The 16,439-nt window shown below is 39.3% G+C and overlaps 1 protein-coding gene across 8 annotated transcripts in view; it reads right to left on the bottom strand.

Annotated features, from left to right (window-relative positions):
• plecb (plectin b) overlaps window positions 1–16,439 on the bottom strand; it is an 86,517-nt gene that overhangs the window by 45,009 nt on the left and 25,069 nt on the right. For 2 of the 8 annotated variants that reach the window (XM_077598894.1, XM_077598895.1), the window contains exon 1: window positions 1,956–5,550. The exons of 4 other annotated variants lie outside the window; for them this stretch is intronic. In XM_077598894.1, coding sequence (XP_077455020.1) covers window positions 1,956–5,055 — 3,100 coding nt within the window. In that variant the 5' untranslated portion in view covers window positions 5,056–5,550. Of the gene's footprint in view, window positions 1–1,955; window positions 5,551–16,439 lie in introns of those variants that run through there. 2 more of the 8 variants (XM_077598896.1, XM_077598897.1) reach the window with 2 other exon arrangements.

Genomic DNA, 16,439 nt, shown 5'->3' with positions numbered 1-16,439 from the left:
ATAGTTGACAACAAGGCACACCTCAGTGGCACTTCCATAATGTGTTCAGTTGTCGCTAGTGCCATGTGTGGGCAGAGTTGAAAAACTTTTTCAGAGCATGTGGAATGTGTGCAGCCTTTGTGCAACACACTTCATTCATTGGATATTGGCACCACAGATACAAACAGCATTATCCACATTCTTTCTAGTGGATAATACAAAAGTAACTGATTAACATTTAAAAATGTGTAGAATTATAATTTGCGTGAAAGTACACATAAATATGGCAGTATTAATCTGAGGCCACAAACATTCCTAGTACCAAAAATAACTTAATTGTCATCATACGTACATCATGTGTGCAACGTCATCTAAGGTCAAATCTGAAGGACACAGATGCCACCTGTCTAACTTGTTGGAAGAGATATTTCATGCAACAGTGGTTGGAAATGGACAGTAGATGTCAGCAGTGGAACACCAAACACTGATAATGCAGCTGGCTTTAATAGTTTGCCACCCCTTTGCGTATAAAAAAAATCAGCATTAGTACTTCACCACAAAAGATAAAGCAGTCTTTGAACTCTGTTGTTTTTGTTGGGGAGTTCAGTCTAAGGCACATTTTATCCATTTATACTTTACTGGGAATTGTTAGATTCTCATCACAGACTGAATCACGTTTGCTAACTAGATCCAGATCTCATGTCATACGCAAAGCAAAATAAATACAACTGGAGAGCTATGAACAAGCTGTTCCCTCACTCTGTCCCTATTACTCACACCCACACCAGGCAACGCCCATGAAGCACTCTCTACACCCAAAGAGAGTTTCTATACATTGTCACGTGTTTTGAACAGTTAAATTTTTTTTACTTTTCATTTCCAATTATTCTGAGTCAAAAGAACAGAATTCAGTAGCAATACTGATTTTTTTCCCCAGTTGACAAGCAAAAAACAGATAGTTAAACTTTTTTTCAGTTATCCCAAAAATTAGGCAACCTTACAGAGCTGTTATCACATTGAATGCATACCTCTCAAATCTTACATATGTTATTGCATAATGGAATGTCATCAAACCTTTCTTTCATACAAATAAAGCTACGAGAAGGAACCAATGGTCAACCATAATACTAATAATTGGTGATGAATTCATATTTTAACTGTGATTAAGTATTAGTACAAGTGAAAGGATCAGAAAGGCTTTTAAACACACCACACCCCCTTCCCTTAATTTTGGCACGAGAATCTCTGCTGGGACCAGGCGAGGCTGAATCTCAACAAACAGCCCCACCTTGCTGGAGTGACCTCAGGTCTGTATTATCCAATTTGCCCAAAAATGTAAAGAGTAGGCCTGGAAGGATCATTTTACTTATTTGCACATTAGTTTATCATCCTACAGAACCAGAATACCGCACCTTAAATATCAACTTTGGATTTTTTTTAGCTTAATCAATTACCTTTGGTACACAGAAACACTCATGTATTCATTGTATGCATTGTAAGCACTGAGTAACAGTTTAAAATTGACAACAAGGGGGGCCTCTGAAACAATTGTTTCAGCATTGATTGTGCAGAAGCTAATCACTACTCTGTGATAACTGACAGTAGCAAGAAAACATTCCTGGTATGTTCAGCCTTGCAGAAAATGTATCAATAATAGCTCTGAGAAAATTAATTCCCATGCATACGTCAATAGATAATTCACACTGTCTATTCATAAACAGAGACATTTAAATGACCTTAAACGAAAGTGTCTTTGTTCAGTTATATTACATGTTTTAATCCATTTTAAAACCCAGCCCAAGAATAATTGTTTAAAACCCAGCCCAAGGATAATTGAATAAGGATCATAGTTTATTTTGTCTACAGTACATTCAAGAGTAATTAGTGGCACATGCTTTTGTTTTATATTGAAATCAATGTGCAAGACAAAATGCAATGGAGTAAAATACACAAAGTAGAGTAATTGGTACACAAACCTTCAATGAAGTTGGGCCATGTCTTGTCCTCTGGCTCCTCCAGGGAGTGATCCCAGTTTACTTCAGGGGAAGCTCCTTGCACCCTGACACCGGGGGTCGCTGCCAAAAGTGCCCTCTCTTTGGCAATCTCTTCCAAAACATCCAAGTCCAACTCTTCTTCTTCTTCTGTTTCACGCTGCACAGGTTGCGGACTTGACTGTTCCCCAGTTGCCTGCGGACTAACAAGCTGCTTCACCTCAACTGTCTCTTCAACTACAACAATTTTCCTCTTCATGTTGGCCTCGTCGGTTTCCGGGCTTGGGGACAAAACTGTGTCTTCCACGTGAGGTTTGCCACTTACGAGTGTTGCAGTGGCAGAGGGTGTGTCCTCCTCTGAGCCCCTCTTCGTTTCTTCCTTCTGCTTCGAGGCCTCTGACACAGCGAGCTTATTTGCTGTGCCGCTCTCTGCTGCCGGAGTGGCTGAATGTTGTGCAACTATGGGAGGCTCTTCTTGCTTGACAAGGGGGTTGGCCTGTGCCTGAGCTACAGCTGCCTCTGCTTTTACCACTGACTCTGCTGACACTAATTCTCTGGCTATGGGTGCTTCCCTAACAGTGGAGGATGTTTTTGCTTTCGGAACCTCCTGCTTGATTTTTTCTGCAACTAGTAGAACTGGCTCCACCTCCCCTTTGTCTGATGGGGCCTGCAAGAGCACAGCTGCTGCCTGACTGGTTTCCTCAGTGAACATTCTTGCAGGAGTCATTTTCGGAAAAACATTGCGATTTTGTGGTTCAGAGGTCACAAAGAGGCAGTCTTTAACTGTGCCCAGAGGCAATGGTGTCATTTTAGTGGATGGCAGTGTTTCTACTTCCAGTTTTACATCTGCAGTTGAAGACACTGGAGTGTCTACGTGTTTTTTTACATTCACGTTTTTCAATGATTTTGAATGCTTTTTGCCGACCTGGGCACATTCTTGCACTGGCTCTGTCACAGGTTCCAATTTCGTAGCAGTAATGTCCCTAGATTCCACGTGAGGCAGAATACATTTAGTTTGTGCAACTTCTTGAGGGGCCACTGGGGGCACCGCATGGTTCTGGCCAAATGGCAAGGGTGACGCTTCAGAAATAGCCTTTGTTTGTTTAGAGGTTTTCTTGTCTGTTGTCACAGAGGCATCAATTACTTGCTCTCCGTCATTATTTATTTTTGGTTTAGCCTTATTTGTCTGTGCAAAAAGAGGTTCATTGGGCATTGTGCTTGGTTCAAGGATCTGGTCTTTTTCATAGGTCATGTCTTTTGTATTTGTGTCTTCTATTTTTGTCTCAGTTGTCCCCTCACTAATCTTGTCTTTCTCAGCTTGAGATTTCTTTTTCTTTCGCTTGGATTTAGAGCTTCCTTCAATGACTTGTTTGTTTACAATAGCCAATTCGGAGGGCACAGTTTTTTGACTAACCCGAGGAGAAGTGTCTTTTTCTACTGATAAAGAAGCTTGCACAGGGGTTTCACATCTTTCTTCGGGTCCTGATGGCTCATCTGTCTTCACAGAATGAGCTGCATTTAGATTCTTCTTCTTGCTTCGGGCTTTGTTTTTTTCAGATTTGCTCTTTTCAGCACTAACAATTATTGATGTGACAGTGGTTGTAGTAACTTCAGTTACCGAAGACTCCAGTGCTGTGTTTACACAGATTTCTTCAGTTTTCGATTTTCCTTGTAGAATCACTGGACTCACAGAGGCAATGAGGTTCTGACTTTTCTTATTTGTGGGAATTTCTTCTGCATCCGCAAACATCAGTGGTTGAGCTTTAACGTCCTCTTGAGTGTGGGCAATCTTTGATGCTGTTTTTGCCTTTTCATTATCAATTTTAGATTCAACTCTTTTTTTCATAATTTCACCTGGAACCTGTTCTCCCACTGTATCCCTTTTGGCTGGTTTCACAACAGCTCTCGCAGATTCTGCATCAGCATCGACAGTATTTTCATCTCTGTCATTATTCATGGCCTTGGTAATGACATGACTGTCGGTAGCATTATCCACCTTCACCTTTGCATTGGTTTTGTCATGGAAGGCTGTGACAGTTTCTGGCAAGAGGTCTCCTGTTACCTGGGCAGGTGCCTGAGAGGTCAAATGTTTTTGTTTTACCTTATCAGTGGGTGGTAAATAGGTTTTATCCAGTTCCTCTGCCTCCTTGTTGCCTTTCTTTAAGATCATGGCTTTGGGAGCCGCTGAGCTAGTTGAATAGGTAGCATCGGTAATCATTTTACAAGCATCTGCATCCCCCATTTTCAACTTGTCTGTGCTAATTCTAAGACTAACTTCCCCATGTTTATTTCCTTGAGATGTAGCATCTGTAGCCTCAGCAATAGGAGCTGCCAAAAAGGCCTTCGGAACATCATGCTTCTGAGATGCTTTTGAAGTAGGGAGAAAACAGTTTTTTTCCTCCTTTTGAACATCAGATATTACTCTCTCCTGAGATGATCCCTTATCATGACTAACATCAATTTGCTGGTATGAGCTGCTCGGTGACATTGGTTCACTTTGAAAGCTTTTCCCCTTTGCAAACAACAAATGGGACTGTTCATCCATTTGTTTAGGCTGAGCATGTTCTGCAGAGAGTGGACGGCCCCTGAATCTGGGGGTTCTGTCAGAGTAGTTGTCTTTTTCTATGGGACCCATCCGGTGGCGGTAGCTCTGACGTTCGACCAATGCTTCTTGATTTTCACCTTCTCCCCTACGCCCTGGTTTCGGCACATAAGATGTAGGACCTTCAACAGACTGGACCATTCCAGTTCGTTTAGCCATGGCCACAGTGGTGACTGGTTTCTTAAACCTCTGCAAGGAAGCTGGGACAATCTCATGGGGCAAGCGTAGGTAGTCACGTAGGTATACAATACCCTCATTGGTAAGGTACCAGTAAAAATGTCTCCATGCAAATGTTTCCTTCACAAAGCCTCTTGATTTAAGTGATACCATAGCACGGATTACTTGTAGGTTGGACACTCCTTGCACCTCAGGATGCTGGGTCTGAGGTCTCTTGTCCTTTTTGGCCACCATGACGCCATCTTTAAAGAGAACCTCATATATTGCCCTTAGGTCTCGCAGTGGCATAAGCATACCTGCAACCATTTTCCTTTATTTATACTATCTAATAGTAGAAATAAAGAATCAACTGACCACACGTCTTACTGTGTGGAAGTAACCCTATCGGCTAAGCACGTGCTGCAATTCAATTAGTCGCCAATGAGCGAGAAAAGTCAGTGTAATGTATCCCCTTACTTTATCACACTTGAGTTCTCGTTGATCCTTCAGGTTTTATGAAGAAAAAGAATAATCCATTCAAATATATTCAAACAAATGTCAGTCTGTCCCGTCACAGCATAAAGTGTTGCTCCCTTCTGCTGGGATGGCAATGACAGAATGGGAGAGAGAGAGTGCTGTGAGTGTGAGAGAAAAAGAGTGAAGCACACTTAGCTGGACTCCTCCTACCTTCTCTCTCAATTCCTTACGGAAAAAAAAAACTTGCATGGAACAAAGTTCTCAGTAACTAAAACATCAGTAACCAGGAAGTAGAGAAACATGTCTGCAATAAATGGATTAGGAGTAAGAAAAAGAACTTATGAATAGAACAGCACACCAATAAAGTTTCCGAGCACATGCTCTGTGCCTGTGACTTCTACAGCAACGCCCACTAGCACACCAAAGTACACATCTTCTGTAATGTCTACACATCTGCACGTATACACACGGACGAAACCACACACACCCACGCAAAACACTATAACGAACATCTAGGTGGCTAGCTGACACACGCCCTTTAGTGTGTCACAGGCACCGGCTTAGTGAATGGGTTTTCTAAACTAAGATACACTACAGGAAAGTGAGACGACCAGCTGGCATACATCCATCCTAGCCTGAAGCCACTCCTTATTCATACATATAGGTTATCAAGAGCAAGGTAGTATCTGGTTTTACACATTTCCAGATCCAATGTAATTCTATATATCTAACTTTTGGAATGAGTCACATAAAGACAATGAATTTAGACACTTAGCACATGTAAAATGACAAAACATGAGCAGTTTAAATGTCCATTATATAATTTCTCCTGAAAATAATTACTGAAATTGATAAAATAATATTATTCTGACTTAGATTTCAAATACAAACTGCACTTTCACAGTTATAAAAATGATGCAACATGCCACTGCACCTGGCTCACATAATTAAAAGGCCACACTTTAAATGAGCTGATAACTCTTGCATAACTATAAAAAGAACTTTTCATTACAGTCTACCTTTTCAGCACTTGGAGACATGGGATCAAATTTCTATCCTTAGATCACTTATCCCTTCTATACATCTGTCTCGCTGTGTCACGAAGAGTGACCTCTCAACAACAGAATAGAGGTAAAAGCAAAGATAAACTGCAAATCAGGTCATGCAGAAGAGTTTCAGGCAAAAGAACAAACTATGAGTAGACGGCTGTGTGAATCACAGTTGCGCAATTTTAGTGGGCAGCTATGGAAAGATGCATTCCTGCAGGCTGTTTAAAACCACACACACTGTAACAAATACAGACACTAGTGGAAACATTATTTATTTATTTATTTGTGTAGCAGCCAAATGAGCTAGTAGGTGTGTAGGGAGAACACATTATTTTTAAGATGCAGCTACAGTTCATAAAGCGTAAGACACCCGGATAGCCACATTGTCATTTAGCCAGGAGACTAGTTGCTCGAATAAAGCTTGACACTCAATGTTTGTACCTTAAATGGTGCAAAATGTAAGTGTGTGTGTGTATGTGTATATATACATACATATAGAGAGACAGAGAGACAGAGCGAGCGAGAGACAGAGCGAGCGAGAGACAGAGCGAGCGAGAGACAGAGCGAGAGACAGAGAGAGAGAGAGAGAGAGAGAGAGAGAGAGAGAGAGTGAGAGAGTGAGAGAAAGAGAGAGAGACATGTGTTAGATAATAGCCATGAAGGAAATAGTGTAAGTACAGTAGACAAAGGTAGAGTAATACTAGAATGGATCATTCTTAAACAAGGCCCTTTTGTTAAAAAATAACCATGCACAAAGCCAGATCATTGAGGCATGGTTTGGTGAGCTGAGTGTGAAACTACTTGACTCCCTTCCACAGAGCCCTGACCTTAATACAAACAATCACATTTGGGGTGAACTAGAAAAGAGATGATGAGCAGAGCGTCCTTAATTGGCAGATCTAACATTACGGATCCCTCACCCTAGAATTTTTTAATGGTATTCCACTGCCAAACTCCAATAGAGATATGGATGCTCAAACTCATACGTTCCTTTATTTCAGGTGTAAAAGTTATGCATTCATCCATCCATCTATCCATCCATCTATCCATCCATCCATCCATCCATCCTTCCATCCATCCATCCATCTATCCATCCATCCATCCATCCACCCATCCAGCCATCCATCCAGCCATCCATCCGTCCATCTATCTATCTATCTATCCATCCATCGATCCATCTATCCATCCATCCATACATCCATTCCTCCTTGCAAATCCACTGCATCCATCCCACCCACCCAAACACCACTTGTCCATGTCAGGTCGAAGGGGTTCTGGAGCCTATCCCAGGTGATTTAAGGCAATAGGTGGATTACACTGTAGACTAGTGTACAAAATGTGTTATTTTTTAGAGTGGGCTACTACAATGACTGTAGTTATTTCCTCATCTGTGATTTATAGATGATACTGAAATTGAACTGGAGAATAGCATTGATAGAGATAATATTTCAATGAACCTGAAATTCAAAAGTTATCTACCATAGCTCAACTCATTGCATAGGCAGCAGGTAAGAGGATGCCCCGAGCCAGTAGGTACACAACCTTTGGCAAATATGTTTCGAAACATCCTTCATGATTATTGGCTTAATGAGTCTTTCAAAGGAAAGGAGACTCCAAAGGAATTCTTAGTTACCTTGTTCCGTGTGTGTATCACTAAGAACAGTGGTGTCCAAACTATTCCACAAAGGGCTGCAGTGGGTTCAGGTTTTTGTTCCAACTGATCTAGCAAAGAAACTTTAACCAATGAGGTTTCTTCTACAGCACCTGATGGGAATCAACTGATTACACATTTAAGACACCAAATTGGTGAAAATTTATCCTCTTCTTCAAGTAGAATGAAAACCTGCATTCTCTGCAGCTCTTGAGGATACCCGTGTCTTAGAGGTATTAGTTTAATCCTTGAACGGTCTTCCTGTCTCTGGGACCTATTTTTTCATTCATAAAAACAGGTCCTAGGGACATAAATTCAATACAGGGGTTCAGGAAAAGGCAATGTTATCTAAAGTTAATTGTCTCAGGGTGTTTATTTAGCTAGCAGGAATAATGCCAAAATGCTGAAAAGTATTAAATGGATCTGAACTGAAATGCAGTAGGCAGCCCGGTGAACATGTAGTTAGCCTCACAGTTCTGAGAGTAAGGGTTCAATCCCAGGAACGGACCTTCCTGTGTGATCTTAATGTTCTCCCGGGCTTGCGTGTTTTTTTTTTCTTTCGGTTTCCTCCCACATCCCAAATACATGCTTGGTAGGCACTCTAAATTTCCCTTAGGTATAAGTGCTCGTCACCAATTCAGGGTGGCCCTACCTGGTGCCCACAGTTGGCACTCTATTGCTGAAGGAGCTGTGGAGGGACTCCACAAACTCATGCAGGGGGCTGGAGGTTTCTACTCCAATTTTTTCGACATTAACAAGTAGGCCTGGGTGATATGACCAAAATTGTTTTCACAATAAAAAAAAAATCATAATTATAATGATTATAATGATAACTATCTTTTTTTTTTGTTTTTACTTCTAACTTATGCAAATAAGTAAATAAATTACTTACCTCATTATTCAATTATCGAAGTAACTATGTTACTTTACTTTAAAAAAGAGAATGTAAAATGATGATTTTAAAAAGGTTTTGGTTGTACTGTTGTGCAATGAACACAACTCCCTCCTCACAGAAGGAAAAGTAACAAAAAATAAAACCTGCAGAAATGTTGACAAGCATGTTTATTTTCATAAGTTTGCTTTCAAGCCAAAAGTTGCTGATCAAAATAAAATAAATAAAATAATCAACTGAAGACATCACCATTGGCAAGCAGACTCGTCATACTACAAAAAGAAACTGTAAATGTATTTCACATTTGGCCATTTAAAAAAACAAAATAAAAACTTGAATTTACTTAACCTTTTTTAACCCAAGTTAAAGTTAGATTTTTTCAACGTTTTCTTAACATTTGCATAAACAAGGAAACTCCTTGCTATCAAGTAAGAAAAATACAGGGTGTCCTCAAATGAGGCAAGAAGGTTAAGGCAATTTTCAATAAGGCTGCAGTTTGTGCACAGGTATTTAAGAAGCTATTAATGAAATGAAAAAGGAAGAAATCTCTTCCATGCTTTTGTTTAAAAGAGGATAGGATGTGGAGCGATGCCAAGGTTCAGTCAATCTCACTGTACCTCATGCACATTCATAAGTACAGTACATTCCAGAGTAAGTACAGGGAGAATTCACTTGGATATTTTAGTGGGTAGGCTCAGTATTGTCCTGCATCTCATAATTGCTCATTTTGGCTATATTATAATGTTTTCGCTTCCATGCTCTAGCGTTCACGTCACAGCAGCACTCGTGTTGTTTGTAGTGTCCGGGTGGTGTAATTGCAGTTTATATTTATTGACATTTATCAAAGGTTTTAAATATATTTAAGACCTGTCATGACATAATAATGCTTGCTGGAGACTGGCCCAATGTGAAGGACTAACACTATTTGTGAAACACATGTAGCCTCTTTTTTGGCATCAAGATGTTCAAAGGTCAGCAAAAGCCTTTCAAGTCTATGACACATTGTCAACTTGCACCTTACTCAACAATTCTTACATGCTAAGGAATAAGTATCAACTGATTGTGTACAACCCATAAAGTTTTAAAATAATCCACATACAAACTACTACACTACAATGTGTGGTACATTGTTGTGTCCTGTAACTGTGTGAACATTTGTTTTAATAAACATCATATTTGAATTATTAAATTATTACCGGTGGAATGTGTTCCACAAGAAACACACAAACCTATTACCATAACTTATTTTAGCAAGGCAGAATTGTTTTTTTAATAAATTATTTGCCTTGACTGAATGTATAAATACTAACTTCATTCAATCATGTAGTAAATACGATCAGAGTAAGAAAATTATATATATTTTTAATTTATACTTTTAAAAAATTAAGATTGTCTAGTTTGTAGTAAAATGATATACAATTCTTTAAAAAGTAAAACTACAGTAAGGCTTTCTATGGCTGTCATTTTTTTTGTCTTTTTGTTGCAAATGTCAGATTGTATTGTTTTACTTGATTGAAAGAAAGTTTCACTCATTTTTGAAGTGGCATTTGCCATTGTTCTTATTTAGAGTCTGTTCACAACATTATCAGTTAAACAGCTTGCTAGCTTCTGCTCCTGAAAAAAGGTGACATTACCATGAATTCAAAGTCTTGTTACTGTGATGATCCTTAATATTGTAAACAGCAAATAAATCCGATTTCCAGTTTTTAAATCCCAAATGTCCTCTAATTCTGGAATGAGCCATATGCCCACTTACATTTACTATGATGTACTGATAAAGGAACAAATTATTTATTTTGTGGAAGATATGTCTATTTTTATTGGTGCAGCTTGTCACCTGACAAGTTATACTTAGGAGGTTGACCCTTCAAGCAAGGGACAGCTGTGGTCCTTAACAGAGCTATGGCATTATCAAGGCCCAACACCTTGACTCGGGAACCTTTTAGACATAGAGGATGTTGAATGAGGAGGCGTGTACCAATATCATTTGCTGTTCTGTAAAATGGATGTTGGATTTCTTTTAAAGAAATTCATTAATACATTTTAAAGTACCTCAGTTAATTCATAAAAGGTCTTGTTTGGTGAGTTTAGTTTTTTTAGGTCATTTTCAATTGCAGACCAAATAGGCAGAATATATTAAAGGGAAAAAAACATAACTGATGTCTGTATTTTAATGTCTTCTATCACTTCTCCCCGCTTCTTCTCAGTGAATGGATAAACCTAGGTATTGAAATACAACAAGACAACACTCCAATGACTGGTTGGTTGACTAATCCATAGACATCTTTGGGTCACTTGAAGAGATTAACTAATTCACTGGCACTGGCGATCGTTCCATTTGAGGTGGGGTGGACGGCATTTAATGATCATGCTTCAATGCCATTGATGGTGATAGATGAGCAATCTCTTTGAATGGGATAGGCTGGCAGCGAAATGGATTGGACATCTATTGCTGTCAGGAGCATTTACTAATTACGTCATTTATTAAATAACAAAAGATCAGTTACAACATTAGGAAGGCTGTTGATGTGTTTTCTTAGTTAGAGTTTTGTAAGTTGCAATAAGGCAAAGTTGCTGTGTGGTCAATGTACGTACAGTTCATTTTTAGAGCAGCTGCGGTTCATATATCACTGTCAGAGGCAGCAATGCATTAGCTCATCATAGCTAAAGGGAACTCTATAAGAATTACTTGAATGTATAATTGAGGATCTACCACAGGTTCTCGTTATAGTTGTGAACTTCAGAAATCAATGAAAATGTCTTAAAATAAATGGAAACAGTATTTTTATCGTCTTGGAAGACAACCCCTAAATCCCTGTTAAAAAAAGTATTGCTCCATTAAAAATGTGCTGAGGTGAAATTCTCGGGGGAAAATGAGTTGTTTTCCTTGTCAGAAAGGTAAAACTATAGATGTTTAGTCAACCCAAAAAAAGAATGTGTGGAAGTCACTATAAAGTAATTAGTCTTTTGCACAAGCAGTAAAAAAGGCAAAGAAAAACAACAACAAAAAATACTTTCTATGTATAATCATCACAAATTCACGCATAAGGACACATGGAAAACCCCTAATGTGAAGAGAAAGGAAAAAAGACAGTACACTAGTTCTTTAGTACAGGATCATTATGATTTTACCTTTTCCAGAGTGGAAAAGAGCGAGGGCACATATTTGCCTGTAGTCACCAAAATAAGCAAAGAAAACTAAAACGATTCTAAATCCCCCTAGCTCTTCCTGAAGCGGCCAAGCAAGAATAATAAAGAAGCAGAACTGGCATGGTAACCCAATCAACTGTGGAAAAAAATACTGATTTATGCTCAATATTGGCCCTTCATCGGTTCAGATCGCAGGAACTGTCTTTGCACAAATCAGCAATCAGAAGCAGTATTTAGCTTTAATGTGAAACATCTGGTGCTATATAGTAGGCTACATTTTGCACATTTGATAGAGACAGACCAAAACACTGCATCAAACATGCTCCAGAATCCAGCACACAAACAGTAAAAATTACATCACGATTAACCATGATTTTTACTCCCAGAGCTGTGAAGAAGGTATACGGCCACTTTAGCAAACGGATATCGGAGATCTTTCACAGCTATATCACAAGAATCTCTTCACTTAACCCTTTCTACTCTGAAACACCATGTGTCAGTTTGACAATAAATATTTTTTGGAACAAGCCACTTACCTTTTTTTGCACTGAGCCAAAATCTGTCACCAAGTGGATCGCCTTTGTCCATGGTGAGTAATAAAGTTTCAGAAAAAAAATACACTGCTTTCAAAGCACAGTTTTGCTGTCTATAACATGTTACACCTCAATGAGAGCAACTGCAAGCGCAGCAACAACATGGCATCAATGATTTGGGCCATGAAGAGAGAAGGAATGGGAATGTGAAGGAGGGTATTACTGAGAAAAAGAACAAGGGAATCTTTTCATGTCTGTCGGAAAGAAGAAGTTCTACACAATAAATTTTAGGTCTTGTCAACTTGATACATTCTCTCTGCTGTCTGGGATACCGAGGGCCATGTCCCACATATATCTACCGGCAGTCATAGAAATCAAATTGTAGTCAAAGCAGATGCCTACTGGCAAAGACATCTCTTAAATAGCAAAATAAATAGTAGAGACAGACATTTTCACAGAATGATTGGGTTTAAAAAAGGAATGATAAGATGAAATAAAATGTTTTGTTCCTCCTTTGTTCCTCCTAGCATGTTTTCATTGATGTTTTTCCTCTCTGCGCACACTTGGTTCCAATAAATAAAACTAACATATGAGAAAATAAGTAAATCCAAGCATTTCTAAGTGTTTTTATTGCCATTGGTCAAGAAAATTGGGAAGGAATAGTGGCAACAAAATGAAAGCCCTGCATATACAGATGGAGAAATGTGCTTCTAAAATATGTATAACCAGTAAAACCAGTTAGGTTAATCAGAGTTAGTATTCTAGCATATTAAATGTAAATATTTGTATTTACTTTCTAGTAAAATGCTGCGAAGAAGAGTTGTTATTAAAGTCAATAGCTCTAAGTCAGTGGTATCAAATGTATGGCCTGCAGGCCAGAAGAGGAATATCAGGGGACCAGTTCTGCCCAAGGCATTTGTCTGCACCGGCACGGTTCATTCACACAGTGCGTACAGAATCAGCTTTAATTTTGACACAGATAACGTAAAATGTCCACGTAGGGTAAATCAAATTCAGTAGAAAGTTCAGCCCAGGCAGACATCACCCGGAGAGGCGCGGCAGCTGAGTGGAACCGTGTAATAATCGTACACATGTCGAGAATAAAAGAGAGCTTGCTCCTTCAGAAGCAATGCATGTCTAACTAAGTCTGACCTTTTTTTTTTTTTTAAGTGGATTGCATGTGCAGTTACAAATGAGTATGTGAAGTTGTGTTTATTGAAACGTAAGAGTAAAAAAAAAGTAAATTACTAAGACAAAAATATACTAGTCCAACCCACTTCAGATATGATTGCCATGAATGTGGCTTGTGAACAAAAATGAGTTTGAGAACCCTCCCTCACTCTAAGGAAAGCTTGTTCACACCGCCATTGTAAGTAAAGCATGTTTTTGTGCAATCTTTAACAACCCCAGGTTAATGTACATTTAAAATATAATTAAACAAGCAATCTCTATAAACCTTAACAACTAAACAAACAACCAATAGCCTTTAACTATTAAAGAAATTATGTTAACTTCTAGCAGCTGTAAAAAAAAAAAGAAAATGTGTGGGGGAAAAAAAGATTTTTTCAGGGTGAGTCACCGTTTGGGTGTGGCCTTAGGTTGCTGTAGCAACCCAACCCAAAGGTTAAGCAAATGAGTTGTGCAGTGTTAGGATCCAAAGAGAACGTGGTCACGCAGTTGCTCGGGGTAACCAACAATAACACAACAGAACTTGTCACAGTATCCACACATTGGCCTTCCTGACCACATGGCACAATGTGAGGATTTGCATTGTAATCGGAGACGCTTCATGATATTTAGGGATCTGGATCCTGAAGATTGGTGTGTAATAAATTATACATAATCATGATGCCTGGACCTCCTTTGTTTGACATGTACTGTACGTGCACACACAAACACACGCACGCACACACACACGCATGCACACACACACACACACACACACACACACACACACACACACACACACACACACACACACACACACACACAAGTGATTTATCATGCCCACTTTCATAAAACTCCATCTGGAGAGAATGAATCGGTCGCATTCTTTCTTTGCTCTGAACAGAGAGATAAATGATGCATGGGCTGTTACTTTCACGAAAGACATGCAGTTTCTCGGGGTCTGTATTTGTACTGGTGTTGGGTGGACATGCTGCATGTGTAGCTGGGAGGAAGAAAAGAACCATTATTTGGCGGCTTTGGAGTCATGTTTCAGACAGTGGTGACTCACTATCATTGGTATCTACAATAAAATGTTATGACAAAATGATCTGTCATTAAACAAAAACAGTCACGAGAGTGGGAAAATCAAAATCGGTTTCATTTCCCTCTTCAAATCCTGTTCTTCCACTGCAATAAGACACTACTAGCTGACACTGACACACCCTTGAAACATTAAAAGACATGTGTAATCATGAATGTCTCAAAGGATCTTGAATTTTGTTTAGCGATCCCGACATTGGACGTTTTCTATAGTCTGTTTTAATAACTCATATATATTTCTTTTATTTACAGTACTATTCAATGAGCATTCACTACATCTGTTGTACTGATTAAGTACTCATTATCTAATTCGAATCTGATGAGCTCTAATACAAGAGAGTTAATGAAGGCCAGAGTAACACGCCAAAACATGTCAGGTAACAAAACGACCTAACAAAACACTTGTCTGTTATAAACGAACCAACCAAAACATAGATAATCACAAGAAGACAAAATGAACTTACTAGTACAACTATTCCATTGTTAGTTTTAAGTTACATTGCGAAAATAGTATTCAATCATTCTTTTTCTGACACCAGGGGGGGGATACTCTGAATTGCTGGCCAGCACATCACAGGGCACAAGGTGACAGGCAACCATTCACACACACAGACACTCATATCTGGCCACCCAATGGTGCAGTGGTTCTTCCGTCTGACTTTGGTGCGGGCAGTCTGGGTTCAATTCCAACTCGGTGGCAATGTGAGTGGTTTTCTGTCATACCTAAGGGCAATTTACAGTGTCCAACCAGCCTACTCTGCATGTTTTAGGCTGTGGGAGGAAACTGCAGTACCCAGAGAAAAGCCACACAACCCCAGGGAGAACATGCAAACTGCACACGCCTCGTCCCCCGCCTCTTGCCCGAAGTCAGCCAAGATAGGCTTCCAGCACCCCCCACGATGTGAAGATAAGCAGTTAGAAATTAATGAATGTTGCGGTCCATAAACGGCATAATTAAGATATACAGTGACCATAGGTGTCCAGAACATTTGTCTTATCAGTATGGCTGGTTGACTCCATATCCTGTTTCCACGATAACACCACTCAAGCCTCTACCATAAAAAAAGAAGTAGAACAATACCCCGTTTCCCTTCCCTAAGGGTTCATAAAAACATTGAACAATGCACCAAAAGTTTAACACAGGCAGGTCTGACACTGAGAAAAAAGAACTAGATAGGGTGTTGCATCAGATGGAACAAAATAGGTTGAAGGTTGCTCTGTAATACAAAGCTACTTTGTACCTGTTCTGTATTGTACAATATCAATCTTAAAGCATAATATGTCAACATTAATGTTTAGAATTGAGATGAAAATATATCATGTGTATGTATGCCTTTTTTTCCTAATTAAATCTTTTTCCCCCCACTGTTCTCCAGTGCTCACATGTAAATCAAAAAGCAGCCTTATGTGAATGGTAAGGCATAGAATTGGTCACCCAATGCCTAGAGTTGTTGCGTGACCATGATATGCCAAAAAAAATGTCTCGGGGAGCAGGAATAGAAAAAGCGTGATTTATGGATGGTTGGATGGATGTTTTGTTATTATTCTCACGCGGGTTAGTTAATTGAACAAAGTTAATTGAAAGAAATGTACTCAGCTAAATTAAACCTTCACCTGATCGCTATCTTGCTTTCCACAACACGGCCGACAATTCATCTTTATAGCAAACAAATTGGATGACAAAGCTCAGG

Source organism: Stigmatopora argus, chromosome 4 (assembly GCF_051989625.1).
Source record: "Stigmatopora argus isolate UIUO_Sarg chromosome 4, RoL_Sarg_1.0, whole genome shotgun sequence".
Classification (NCBI taxonomy): Eukaryota; Metazoa; Chordata; class Actinopteri; order Syngnathiformes; family Syngnathidae; genus Stigmatopora; species Stigmatopora argus.
Note: the sequence above shows the minus strand (reverse complement) of the source record. Positions and strands in the feature narration are given on the sequence as shown.